Here is a 14,955-nt window from a genome sequence, read left to right on the forward strand (position 1 = left end):
TTAAATGTCTTGTTAGGAGTCAAACCAATAAGTTTAATTATCAGGAAAAGAGCTGCAATTTATTGGTTTAAAAAATCTAACATGGGGAAAGTACAAGAATTACTAAGTACTCAAAGTAAAACGGTCGAAAATATAGAAAACGAACTAATAAAAATTTGGAACAAAAATTGGTAAGAAACCAATGTCTCACGTAGATTGTATAATATAATACCAAAAATTGATATTCGTCTCAAATGGCAGCACTTTGATCCCAACCCAGGACAAATACATTACCTCTCAGGACACGGGCCATATGAACAATACTTGTACAGAATGGGTTTGAAAGAACATCCCAGATGCCAATGTCAAGAACTAGGCACGCCAAAACACCATATTCTATGGTGTCCCCTCTTGGAAGATCAATTACAGGGAAGAGATGACATCAGAATAAAAGAAACAGTGGAAGTTTTAGCTAAGGAAGAGGACTACAAAATATTAAGTAGAATAGCAAAGGAATATTCTGATCTAAGAAAACAATTATATAAAAGACAACAAGAATAAGATAAAGAGTCCGGCATCCAGCCAGATTAGAACTCCGGATGTGTTGAGCGGGTGTACACGGAAATAGGTGGTGGGAAATAACGTAAACTTCAAAACAAAGCAAATACATAACATGCACTACAGATCCTATGCACAACAAAAGCCAATTACTCGGTAAATGTTATACAGTGTCCACCTCGAATGTTGTTCGTGTAGGTGTCAACACCGGTCCCGGCGCTCACGGCGGCAGGACACAACTGACCAGGGATTGCACTAAGTGCTCCGAGTGGGTCCTAGATCTCAAACCGTTGCACTGAGGATCAGAACCATATAAGTCAATTGTGGAAAACTGAAATGACTAACTCCGCTTAGGATTAATAAGGAAATCAAAGTTTGCGCGATCGCAGAAAAGTGAATGGGTGTTGCAGTGTGCAGTGTGGTGATAGTGGTATGTTCTTTTTATTACGGAAAAGTTGTGTTTTCACACACAGGAGTGTGTAGTGCCTATTTAAGCGTGCAATATTTAAATGTAAGTGTGCAATAATTATGCTGAGTTCAGTGGTGCAAATATTATCATCCTCTATTAGAAGAATGTAGTAAAAATTTATTTTTAAAAAAATCACACAGGAAGAAACCTAAATTTAAAAAAAATGTCAAAAAATAAAAAGAACAAAATAAAATAGGTGGAAAGCCTATCATACAGGTGAAACCTAAATCCAATGATGATACAAAAAATAGGTGGAAAGCCTATCATACAGGTGGAAGGCCATCACAGGTGAAATCTAAATCTACTGATGATGATGATAATATGAAAATAGGTGGAAAGGATATTATATAGGTGGAGAGCTAATCATACAGGAGAAACCTGACTCAATGAGGAAGATGATCATAAAAACTATCATACAGGTGGAAAGCCTATCATACAGGTGAAACCTAGACCTATGAAAATGATGATAAACATACGAGAAAGGCTAAGTATGATAAAAGGAACGAGGATGAAACAATTGAAGACTAGAGTACGCTAAACTTGAGTCGAGAATAGAATAGAATAGGAAAATTAGAAGATGAACAAATATTAGGCATTTAGGAGTTTTTATATATATATATATATATATATATATATATATATATATATATATATATATAAAATATCGTTTTTTTTCTTTTTTTTCTTTCTTTGTTGATTTTGTCTAAATTTATCTTTTGTTGTTTCTTACTGTGTGGTTTCGTCCATTTTTCCTATCCCTCGTCCCTGTCCATCCTTGTCCAAATAGAAAAACAAATGAATGATGAAAAAATAATAAAGCAAAGAAGATTGCAATGATGATAGCCCTGTTTCGGTTAAATTTTCAGGTGCCAAAACTGAAAGGCGTGATCTGAGAAAAAAAAAAAAAGTTCACTGTCTCTTAATAAAACCATCTTACCTCCCTCTAGACCAGCGTTTCCCAACCTTTTTCAACTTGCGGCACACTTCAGGGTAACTTGAATTCTCGCGGCACACATATTATTATTATTATTATTATTATTATTATTATTATTATTATTATTATTATTATTATTATTATTATTATTTGAAAATATAAAATACTGTAGTATTTTTTTTCTGATTACTGACATCCTTCTCACAGAGAAGAAAGCTAGACCACTGTTTTTTCCCCGTGGTAAATCATTATGCTTATTTTTCATTTTAATTTAAAAATAGAAAACAATTACAATCAGATATAGGGCTCAAGTTGTTAAAAATACACTTTTTTTTCGAAAACTGTATCCAACCTTTCATTAAGAAGGAGGATCACTAAATAAGGAACGAACAAACGAATCTCTTTTACTTTTAAAACACAAATATAGGTAATTCGTATGCATGTTTACTTTGCCGGAAGGATTGAATAATATTTTAAAATTTCAAGTTACGAAATAGTCTGCAACAATAAAGAAGCAATAATGGTCATAACAATGATAACAAATACTTTTTTTTCAAAATTAGAAATGTACAGAAAAATGTTAAAGTAACACAGTATGAAACTTTAAATTTTAGATTCATAGTAGTAATTTGAAATACAAATATACCTTTTTCTGTATGTCTTGCAATTTGATTGCTATAGAATTAATAATTTTGTTCCGATTTCCTCGCGGCACACCAGCGACCCATTCGCGGCACACCGGTTGGGAAACGCTGCTCTAGACCAATCCTTCACTCACTAATGGCTTCACAGACCATGACAGACTTTCTTGTTACCACATGTCATGAATTGCGAAAACCAAGCACACCCTAATTCATATTACTCCAATTCGTTTTCAATATAAAGAATCAATAATAATATATTATTAGTGCAGGAAAGAACCAATATTTTTCTCACATGTCTTTATACGCAAGCCCGGCTGAGAAGGAGGAAGGTTGGTGTGGTAGGTAAGTGATAAATAACACCATACGGTAAACTAATTTATAATCCAGCCAGTAACATGTTTTAGATGGCTGCCTTATCAAGGTACTACTGCCTTATCAAGGTACTAGGAAGCTGAGAGGTAATAACCCACACTCGCCGAAATTTCAATCATTAAAGAAACCACAATAAAATAGAATACAGCCGAAATGAATGATCGAAGATGATCTGAAGAGGAAGACGAGAAAAAACTACATGGATTGTTCATACATTGAGGAACCACGTAAAACTGATTCAACTGATACAAGAAAATGAACGGAGCTCAAAATGAAAGCTTTAGGAGTACGTTAAACCAGATAGAACGAATTTGGCAGTTGACATTTTTCTATTCGGACAAAGAAGCTCAGGCAGGCAACAGAAACGGAGATGGATTCTTGTTATCATTTTAACGAAGGAATCGCTGATAAATTGGTAATAAGTATTTGACAGAATTATTATGACTTCACTTGATTCTAAAATAAGATCTACATCAGAGACTCAATGTTATACTGTCACAGAACCAAATGGAGCAGATACAAAAAACTTACAGAAAACACTGAAAGATACTAGTAATAGAATTAATAAAAATGGCATATGAATAATAACTGGAGGTCTTAATGTAAACTACAAAGAATAACATAGGGTAAAAAATGTAATGGGAAAACCTTTTTAGTGTAACGTCCTACGTTCATGAATCAAGGCTAAGGGAGACGGATAATGAGATAATGGTGGAATGAAGGAAATGGGAGAACCCGAGAAAACCACGCACACGATGTTGGTCCACCAAAAAACTCACTTAGTGAGAGCTGGGATCGAACCAGGGACTCTCCGCACCAGAGGTGAATGCTCTACCACCAAACCATTGCTGCCCCATGGGAAGAAATAACTCAACAAAATAGGTGAGAATGGCAAACTGTTAACAGAATTTTATGAAAGCCAGTAACTGGTGGAACAATCTTTCCACATAAGAACTGGAATTTAAGTTGTAACTTCCAGAACAAAAACAGCAAACCAAGTAATCATGATACGCAAATGATAACGAAGTTCGTACGTTGTGAGAAATAACCGCAGTGCTAATATTTAACAGCGACCATCAGATGCTAATAGGTCAAGTAAAACTAAAAAGAAAAAGCAGTAAATAAAAATTTTCAACAAATAACATAAAAAACAGGATACAGATAAACTCACAACACCACGTATAAAATTACAGTTTGTGTTAGAAGAACTGAAAATTCGATTATTACAGATAAACAAAATGCACGATCCAGAAGACGTCTGGAAGAGAATGACAGAAATATTAAAAATCAACGAATAAATAAATAATCGGATACAGAACGTCTCAACGTATAAAATACATTTGGGAAATAAAAAAAATACCGAAATAACTGGCTAAATTAAACAAAAGAACCATTAAAAAAAAGTGTTTGCCAAAATAAAAGAAACTGGGCCAAAGAATTAGCGAACTATCAAGAAAAAAAATACAATGAATAAACGAAGACCTCAATAAGACCAAAGACCAAATGGAAGATTAAAACTATATTATATCTATACAAACTTCCTTAGTTCAACCCCTCACGATTACGCTCCGAGGCTAAGGGAAAGGTGGTGATGAAAATGAACGCAATGGTGAAATGAAAAAAGAAGGAAGAAACAGGAGCACTCCGAGAAACTCAAACACAGTGTTCCTCCACCACCAAATTCACTTGTCATGGGCTGAGATCGAACTCGGTATCTTATGTGCATCTGAGGTGAACGATTTACAAGGTGTCGATCGAAGCTGACTTGGATATTTTCTGTATTTCCAGCGTTCTGCTAGAAAAATGTTCAGTATATTACGGTAAAATAATAATAATAATAATAATAATAATAATAATAATAATAATAATAATAATAATAATAATAATAATAAAATAAAAAATAAAATAAAAAATAAACAAATAAGTGTTATTCACTACTCTATGCTGTGATATTTAACAGCCTGTAAAATATATTGAAAAAGCAAAATCTTCTTCAATATTCTAACAGAAAGAATGCACAGAAACTAGAGAGTTAAAATAACAAAATACACTAAAAACGAGTAAGTGTTTTCTGGATGTTATTTCTCTCAGCATTACTGTCGTAGTGCATACTCATTCTTTTTGTGTTGGCTTCCACTCAAGCCTCATAGTCAACCCTTTCCCCATCTAACTTCCTGTATTACATTTATCTATACTTTTTTTAACACTCGTATTACATTTGGTACAGAAAACACTGAAGATCAATTAATTACAAATATCAAAGAGCAACGTGTGTAATGCTCATGCACATTTAGATACGCTATTGTATCGACAGTTCACAAATATGGAACAAATACAAACTGCATATACAATAAGTTAAAAGATAACATATTTAGGCTTCGATCTATTTTTCTGAAGCAGTCCGTTTTTGTGATAGTGCTGACTCAAAAAACATTTTAAAAAAGCCCCAGAGCGCAGAAAAAAGCATCTGTGAGGGAGTCATTCTCTTTCTTTAAGACATAAATAGGAAAGAGAATGTTTACAAAGAGACATACTTTTAAAATAACATTTTATATTTTGTCATATAATGTGAAAATGAAGTCGACACCTTTCGTAGCAGGCACTGTTGCATCGCATAACCAAGTAACGGACTTGAACCTAACCAAATTAAATATTATTACACTGTTTTAGGTCAAAATCATATTACTAGAAAAAGGGTCACTAGTTTAATTCATTTCTTCAGAAAAATGGGCGTAACGACACATGGTGTCATTTCTTCAGAAAAATGGTTCACCGAGAAAATAGTTAATTCTCAAGTTGTGATAAAAAGTTCCAGAGTTTGAATGTTGTGGTCATCCATTCTGAATTAAGTTTTCCAAAATTTAATTCAATATTATCACAGAAATGGCGGGTTGGAACCTTTAAAATTTAGACCTTAGCTGTCTTACTCTCAAAATTCTTTCCACATATTGCTATTAGAGTTGGCCCAGTTATTTATTAACATATAGTTTTAGATACACATCTGTGAAGCCATTTTACAGTGACAAAGGCGCAACCGTTCATCCACGCATCTCCGTTATTTATTTGTAATTTAAAGCACCTTTTCAAGATCAATACTATAAGAAATGTTGACTTAGTTTGGCGTGAGATCAAACTCACATGTGTTCCTATCGGGAACCAATCCAGGACTTTCATGCTGAGGGCGACAACAATATCATGAAACCATGACGTACTCGCATCCACCCTTTTTTCCTTGCCTTCCACTTTTTAAGTTAGTATGTAGCTCTCCTACAGAAATATTTCCCAAATATTGGATTAATCAGGATATGTGCAGTCTGTTGATCCTTTTCTAAAGACAGTACTTCAAAATATATTTCTAATAATGTTTGAAATTAATGATTTCTTTTTTAACTACACATTTGATTTTGTTTTTAATGTTATTGAGCGTTCTGGAAGAGAAATTAAAGTTTCTTCTTAATTTTTAAAAATAAAACAGAAATTCTCTTCCTTGATGGTAAAAATTTTATACAATGAAATTGATAAGTATTTCGTGGTATCATTAAAATTATGATACTAACAACAGATGCATGATCTGTTTTACCATAACTCTGCAAGATCTTTCATCCCAATTAACTGGCACAATTGCTTACTGTGGACCAAATTTACTGTCTTGCTTCCCAATTTTCACTTTCAATTGAAACTTTACGTTTACTTTCAATAAACCGTTTCAAGTACCGAAAATACTGTAGTGAAAGATATAAAAAATATACAAACCAAGACGCAACATAAACTGTAATAAGATTTAGAAAAAAAAAAAATGTTAATTAGCCTCGGTGTCCTGATCTCTTACTGTGTTGAACGTCTCTCATATGCCTGAACAAAACTGACTGGAAATTAGACATGTTTCTACTCCCTAATGTGCTCTACTCTAGTGTGTGTATCAAGTTTTGTTATATACACATATTTTTCCTCACATTAGTAACCTGTAAAATAGTTCCTGTATTTGGTCAAAACTATCTGCAAGTTCCTTGAGGTCAGAGAACTAACTTAAAATTATACCGCACATCCGGTTGCAAATCAAAATTACAGATTTGAAGGTACATGACTTTTGCAGTTATGTATTAAAATTGTTTGTTATTCTATCAAAATCGCTCTCTGGAATACTGGTATTTCTGCCATTTACGGGTTAATTCGTTTAATTACGTTTCTGCGAAAATGCCACTAGATAGAGCTCGGTTCTCTCTCTCTATTCTGTTTTGAGCGATGATAACTTAAAATTTCAATTTTTTGAGTTGTAACTCTTCCACCAGGTGTGCAATATAAAAGTTTCTCCTATATTTTGATCACTCCGGATACAAAGGAACACTCATCTGTTTTTAAAGGGGCCGCGGTGGTTCAGTGGTAGAGCGTTCACCTCTGGTGCTTGGTGTCCCGGGGTTCTCCCGTTTCCTCCCACTTTCTTCATTCCACCATTTCATTCATCACTCATCATCACCGTCTCCTTTAACCTAACCGGCATAATCGTGGGACGTAAAACTCAAATATTTAATTTCATTTTCATCTGTTTTTAACTTAAAGTGTATTTCTAATTATCATGCGACCGCCTTTATTTGTAGATTGTTCTACTTTCTTTAACTATTGTCCCGTGTTACTATATCTTTGTGAAACTTTATGTTCATTGATATTTAACAAAATCGTATACATACCATATTTTCCTGGTTCTATTTGCTTAGCTTGAATGACAGACGTTCGTAATACCCCCTCCACTTCATTAGATAAAGCGACAAGCTGTAAATGAATGTACACACATTTTATTAACAGTTTATCAAGAATAATGATAATCAATAGAAAAATATTTACGTTAACTCTAAGTCTCTCGAATTCAGACATGGAATTTAGATTCTTTCCCAGTGAAAGTATTAATTCAATTTTACCACATATTAATATATCCTTTCCTCTTTCAACCTTACAGTTTATGACTGTACTTTTAATATATTTTATCGTAATATTCAACACTAGTAAATCATAATCATGTTTTAGTTATACAATACATAAAAACTATGTCAGTAATTACTATTAGTAAATTGCTTATTTCAGATTTAATCATTAATTCTTCAATATATAATACTCAATGTCCTATCTTTCGAATAAAACATGCAATTTCGCTTACCGAACATAACAAATACACACTTATCATTGTTACTGTAGAAATGCCAAGACGTAGCAAAATATCTATAATAAATAAATAAATAAAAAAAAAAGCGAATGATTGGTGGATGTATGTATGTATGTACTGGCTCAAAGTAGTTGACTTTAAAAAAATAACAAAATACATGGTTATTACAAATCGAAAAAAATGTCACAGTTCAGTAAAATGATGGCTACTCTAGTGTAAACACCTAGACCATTGGTGTAGCCAGAGGAAGCCCACGTTGTTCGAAATTCCTCTAAGCGAAGTATGTAACATATTACAGATCCATGTTATTGAAATTAAATTTTAGTACATGTAAAGGATGTGTTTTAGACAGCCTGCCCCAAACACAAGCAAACTATTTGCTGAGCGAAACAATATATTCACATAAAAAACTACATCTGTGTTACAGTTTCGCCAACTAACATCTTGGCTTCATCAGACACTCACATTTCATCAAATATTGTCTGATGTAGTCAAAGTGTTACTGGATACATCAAAGCTTCTACTTACGGGAAATATTACCAAACACAAGGAATAGTTTGCGTAAATCAATGTTAGAGGGAAAATTTGTGGATATGCATTTGTAACGAAACTTTATGTAATGTTCCCTTGAAGGACATGCAAAAAAAGCTATGTTGCAAAAAAGCATAGAATGCACATGTTACATTCGTTGGACAATTGGATTCACCTTCCTAATAATAGTTCGGTTATCAATCAAAAAATGAGATTTCTATCCAACATTACCTCGGTGAAGCACAATGTGCCAATCGACAAGAAACAAATGAACATTGAAATATTAAAATATTCAGGATGGCTATAAAACTCATGAAAAAATACCTGACTTTTCCCTGTTTTTCAGAAGATTTTTTGAAATTTTCCCTGATGTATAAATTAGTCACACATATTTAATGTGTAAATTGTCACATAATAAAAAGTTTCGTCACAAATGAAAGGAAAAAGCATAGTGAAACATTCATCGGAAATTGGTAAGTATATGTACATAAAACTAGCTGCGGTTTATTACCGATATATCTTCAGAAAAAAATATTAATAGTACTATGTAATTAATTCACTTTATTTCCTCATCAATATTGCACACATATTTCGTTATTTTTATCTTCATAGCTTCAAGCTCATTTAAAATGATCTTTAATTTTCTGTCTTCAGCTTCTTTTTGTTTCCTTTCCTCTTCCTCTCGTCGTTTTTTTTGTTTTTGTTTGTTTGTTTGTTTCTGCGAAACGAGTACGAGCATTTCGTGCATAACGAATTATGATTTGCTTGTACAGAAAAGTACTAAAGTTCTTTTGAATTGTTTGCTACACATCTGGCATTGATTGAAAAATTTACTTTCTATATTTGAATTGCCACGAAAGAAAATAAAGACCATTTTAACAAAATCTCTTAGATCATCGTACTCTGAAGTGTCCAAATTATTTAGTCAAAACTCATTCAAACGCTAATCAGTTATAGAATACTGATTCATAATTGTTTTACAATTTGAATTAGAACAAAAATTTTTTGAAATGCCTCACAACTCTGCCCTATTGTCATTTAACCAATTATTTACACCTAGTTCAGCTAAAAGAGATTTCATGCGATTCACTCCAACATCAGATCCTGCAGAAATATTACGATTCAAACACGAAAGAGCTCTAGTCAATTTATACTTTGAAGATGACTTCTATACTGCATGCCTACATATGACTTTTTGAATGTATCCTGCATATATCTTACCGACTGGACTTTCAAAAATGTAAAGCGAGTGATACAAATGGCATCCATGAAATGAAGAGGAGAAATTTATTCAAGATACCTTTAAGAGTAAGATGGTGCTTATTGCAGAGTGCCTAAGCATGATTGTGATACTAAAAAGGACAGCAATACTGCTCGAAGATTGAACCAAGAACCCCATGTAGAAATAAGTTTAGAATTAACAGGAGTAAATCAAGAGCTATCTCTCGTTTCGGAACAATATTGACATCAATTTCATATAGGCACGCAATAAATATAGCAGCATTCCACACTTACTGCATGGAAACAGAAGAATTATATGAGAGATCGTTTCCTTGGCACTAACGGTACAAAAATTCTTATTCACGGAGCAGTAGTTATGCAAGCAGTTATTTTACCAATTGAAGAGCTTTCCGAAGAGACGATTGAGTCCCGAAACGAAGATGTTAGAAAATTTACAGAAGATTATACTCGGAAAATTTCAAGAAAAATACTCGGAAAATTTATTTGGACTTTTTCCGTAGTTTAATGTTAAGTTTTGACCCACTAATTTCAAGTTCAGATGGACTTCCAAGAAAAAAAAAGAAAAAAAAAATAGAAATCTGCCTTCGGAATGATTGGTCTTCTGTGTATGTCTAAAGAAGTGGAGGAGGAAAAAGAAGTCGATGAAGACTGCAACGTCTGCTTCCGAAGACGTGTGAGGCTGGTCACCTAAAGACTTCAAACTTACTGTGAGTACTTATTTTACTAGTTTAGTGAATTAGAAGTTATTATTATATAGTATATACTGTAATTTCTTTAGTTAATTGTGTCAAATGTGTCAAAATATTTTTGTCCCTCTTTTTCTCCATCCCGACCACTGTGCATCGGAAAAATGGGGGATGAAAAAGGGACCACACAACAGAGTTAAGCGCTCTACCACTCACTCACCGTACTCCCCTGCTTTGAATATATCGATGGATAGATGGATTAGAGTTAGTAACCCTTTCAGCACTGAGGTTATATAATACTTGCAATTAAGTGACCTTTTTAGCTCTGAGATTATATAAGATTTGAACTTATAGCTTAACGTGGGATCTGAACATGATTTCTCACCAGGAATCAAACCCGAATCTCCTATGTCAAAGGTGCGTGTGTTAACCATATAGCCGAGGAGGAGACCTAATATGAGATGGAGTATTTAGAGCAAAACATATGATTTTGTTTATGTCTCCTATTTTTGATTAACATACACAATGTACCAATTTTCTACCGTCTAAAAAACTTTTGTTCTTATTTGATCTTTTGAAGAATGGTTACGTTTAGGGTATTTGATGGTAACAACTAAACACTTTGAAAACAGAGTTCTCAGACTAAAATATGAAAAAAAAAAATATGCACCAACACGGGTGCAGAGAGATGCCATTTTGTAAGTATAGACCGCCGAAAATTGGATGGAACGACATAGACAGATTCGTATTTCGAGTACGAAATGTGGGACGATGATCGGGTAAAAGAACATGGTGGTTATTTTGTGTCTGGATTATTTTTAATGGTCCAATGGATATGGAATGTGTGCCAGTTTTCAGTTCTTGATCTACCATTCTTCATTTTTAGAAGATCTCATAAGTTTCGTTCTAGGCTTGAAGGCTAACTCTGACGCTGCTCTGTTCAATTCCATTGGCACATCAACAGAATTTAGAATGGACATAATATACCCAACCTTTCGTCTTTTTACCCAACATTTCGTTCTGAAGCTATGACAATATAGGTTATCCTTTCTACCAATATTCTCGCATCTACAGCTCCGAAATATCGCATTTGTGCATCATGTTTTCGTGTGAAGAGTCATTTTCTAAAGCTTTCAGGTGTTGTTTTCCCATACCCTATATGCATACTTTATGGTTAGTGTTTGGGTCTAAAACTTATTAAACAAATTTTAAAATAAACTCACCTCTTTAATGACTGATGGATCTGAAACGTGCTTATTTTTTCGGAATTCTTCATTTATTTTGATCCTTGACGCTAGAAAGAATTAAAGGTTGACCATCAACAATATTGTCGTTAAAATAATTTCAAATACAAATAACTACATATGGTTACACGATGGTTCACTACCATTATTAGTAATCAATTATTTTATACCATTTGTAAGTATTTATCAGTTTTTTTTAAAGCCCTAAATTCTTAAGTACTGGATATTACACTTCATTTTAGTAATATAAATAACAAACTGAATGGTGCAACTAATTTGCACTTCAAAGTTCTCGCGAAGACTATCGTATTAACACACAGAGACACACACACAAAAAGTTTAGTAAAAGCAATTCTGGGCACTTACTTCCGATTTTTCGCCTGACGCGCGTACTGAAAGCACTAGCTCAACTGATTCGATACTTCCGTAATATCGATAAATTGTGCGTAAATGTCAATATGAGGAGAGATCTACTAATAACAATAGCACAGTTAATATACATTCAAACAGGGAGTTACCTTCATAGTTTCAGATGTTACTAAATTTAACAGATGTTAAAATTCTGAATAAAGGAAGAAACCCATGCCCCCCATACCCCTCCCCCAAAAATGAACAATTTCTGCCCCAGATACAGGCCGTCAAAATTGACGTCTCGAGCACCATTTCTTACGTGCGGTTTTCTGCAAAACATTAAAATGCTTTATCTCTGAAACGGTTCTAGCCATTTTTTTTAGCTTTTATTTTATTTCAAAGATAATGATTTATTGATTCAAATGATGTCCTCTGTTTGGAAATGTGTGTCCAACTTCTCGTGTTGTAGTCTACTGAATTAATTCTGAAAAATCAAAAATAATTTTTCTTTTTAAAAAATGCCAATCTCAAAACTTTTAATTTCTTTTACTAGATCAGTTGTGTACAGTATTATATTGTCTAAAAAGGAGTTTCCACTTTTGAGTTAACAGGTTTTATAAACAGTGTTAATGTTTTAACTTCTGCGGCTAATGTCTTGATTGCACTTTTTAAACTTCCGTCCCAGAAACATCAATTATAACAAATTCTGAGAGTTTTAAAGGAATGTTATCTCTAGGGGTATTACACATCTTGAAAAGAAGAATATATCACTTCATCACTTTGATTCTGGAATTTTTTACAATGGTTTTGCATATTATTATTATTATTATTATTATTATTATTATTATTATTATTATTATTATTAAAAAACTCGGGATCAATGTGCTAAATGTAATGGAGGAAACCGATAAATTAAACGAAATGGTATTGGTGAAATGTTTTTATTCTTCTGGATTCTCTTCACATAGAACCTTCCAAACTGCGGAAGGTCTTCTGGAATAATGCGGAACCATTCAGATTATTCCAGAATGTACGAGAACTTTCTAGAACATTTTAAAACTGCCCAGATAATTGTGTGTGTTTGGCCTAGCATATAAAAGGGATGACACATGAATTCACAGTTCAGCTGTCAATTCGTGGTGCAACAGAACTGTAAGCTTTTGCGAGAATCCTGCTGACTGACTTGTAAGATGTTCTGTGAAAAAGATTGAGTTTGAAATGTTTTCTGACCACGGCCACAGGAGAGTGAAGTGTGTTGACTATTTGCATATCCATAAAAGAGTGGTAGGCCTATACAAGACTAGCAAAGAAAAAGAAAAAAAGACTTTCTTCAGGTTGGGAATATGAGTGCTCATTTTAAGACTGTTTCAAAGTCAAGGTGTTTCCAGTGATGACTTCCTGTGTTCAAAATGCTTTGATAGAATATCAATGAAACGAAATCTTTGAGTTTTACGTCCCACGGTTATGCCGGTTATGCTAAAGGAGACGGTGATGATGAGTAATGAATGAGATGGTGGAATGACGAAAGTAGGGAGGAAACGGGAAAACCCACGCACACGGTGTTTGTCCATCACAAAGTTCACTTGGCGGGGGCTGGAATCGAACCCGGGACCCCAAGTACCAGAGGTGAACGCTCTACCACTGAGCCACCGTGGCCCCTAACATAGAATATCAACAATAACACTAACTGAACAAGAGGTCTCCAATAGTGTGGATGATAAAGATTTTTTATTTGAAAAAAAAAAAAAAAAAAAAGACATTTCCTGAATCAGTTATAGAGATTGGCGTTAGTTCTGTCAAGAAACTATGGTCAATGAAGTAAAGTTGTAAGTAGTATGCATCAAGATTACTGCGGCACAGTGAAATTACTGCAGCTGTGGGTGAGTACACCAAATCAAAACTGACCAAACTCTTCAAAGTAGAAATTCCATCTTCAGAAAAGAATTAACCAAAAGAAGCTTGTACAACTTGCCAGGAATTTATACCAAACATCAATCCAGCTGTTGAATCGTAAATCTTACAATGAACAGGTGCAAGTTCTAACAATTATCCCAGTCTCTCTTTCAAAGTTACAGATTTTGCACCACATTTCATCTGGAACAAAATGCAGTGAACAAAACAAGCAATGTAAAAGGTTTGCAAAAGGAGTGTTTGGAAAACCGAATCCTTATTATGGTCATTATGTGAATGAAGCACATGTTCAAATTTCAGTCATTGTATGTGAAAGATAAAAAGGACTGATTTCGCCAAAGCCCCAATAGAAAGACAATCACTGTAATAGTTGCAGGACAAGAAGCGGTGGAACTGAAAAGATAGATGTCCAGTGGTATTAAAGAAACTTTCGCCATATATAAGAAGGAACATTCAGTATTTCACACTGGAAGATCAAAATTCTATGCACTAGGTTCTAAGTGGATGGTTCAACAACCACTTACAGGTGTCTGTTAATGTGTATATTGTTACAATTTTGAACTTTGTGTAGTAACTTTGAAGAACTTACTTGACGGCGAGACATGTGACACCTTGGTTGGACGTCTGAAGTCACTAGTAGTCTGTGGTGTACCACGAGAGATTTGTTTGTTTCACGAATGTGGAGTCTGTCCTGGAAAGGGAGGAATCAGACGCTTGATTTGGAAATTAACAACTGACTCTTCTGAGGTTACATATTCAAATCTCTTCTGAGGTTACATATTCAAATGGGAGGAAAATAAGTTCATTAACAAAACTGTTGCCGTTGATACCTCCATTGACGAACTTGGGAAATGGACAGTGAAAGCAGAAACACACCAA

General features: G+C 33.9%; 1 protein-coding gene across 1 annotated transcript in view; it reads right to left on the minus strand.

Moving 5' to 3' along the window:
* The window catches only part of LOC145678515 (complex III assembly factor LYRM7), a 39,145-nt gene that overhangs the window by 11,222 nt on the left and 12,968 nt on the right, over positions 1 to 14,955 (minus strand). The window contains exons 3-4 of the mRNA XM_081748755.1: positions 11,794 to 11,864; positions 7,642 to 7,723 (exon numbers count right to left, since the gene is read on the minus strand). Coding sequence (XP_081604881.1) covers positions 7,642 to 7,723; positions 11,794 to 11,864 — 153 coding nt within the window. The remainder of the gene's footprint in view (positions 1 to 7,641; positions 7,724 to 11,793; positions 11,865 to 14,955) is intronic.

Source organism: Thermobia domestica, chromosome 2, assembly GCF_964235325.1.
Source record: "Thermobia domestica chromosome 2, izTheDome1.hap1.1, whole genome shotgun sequence".
Lineage (NCBI taxonomy): Eukaryota > Metazoa > Arthropoda > Insecta > Zygentoma > Lepismatidae > Thermobia > Thermobia domestica.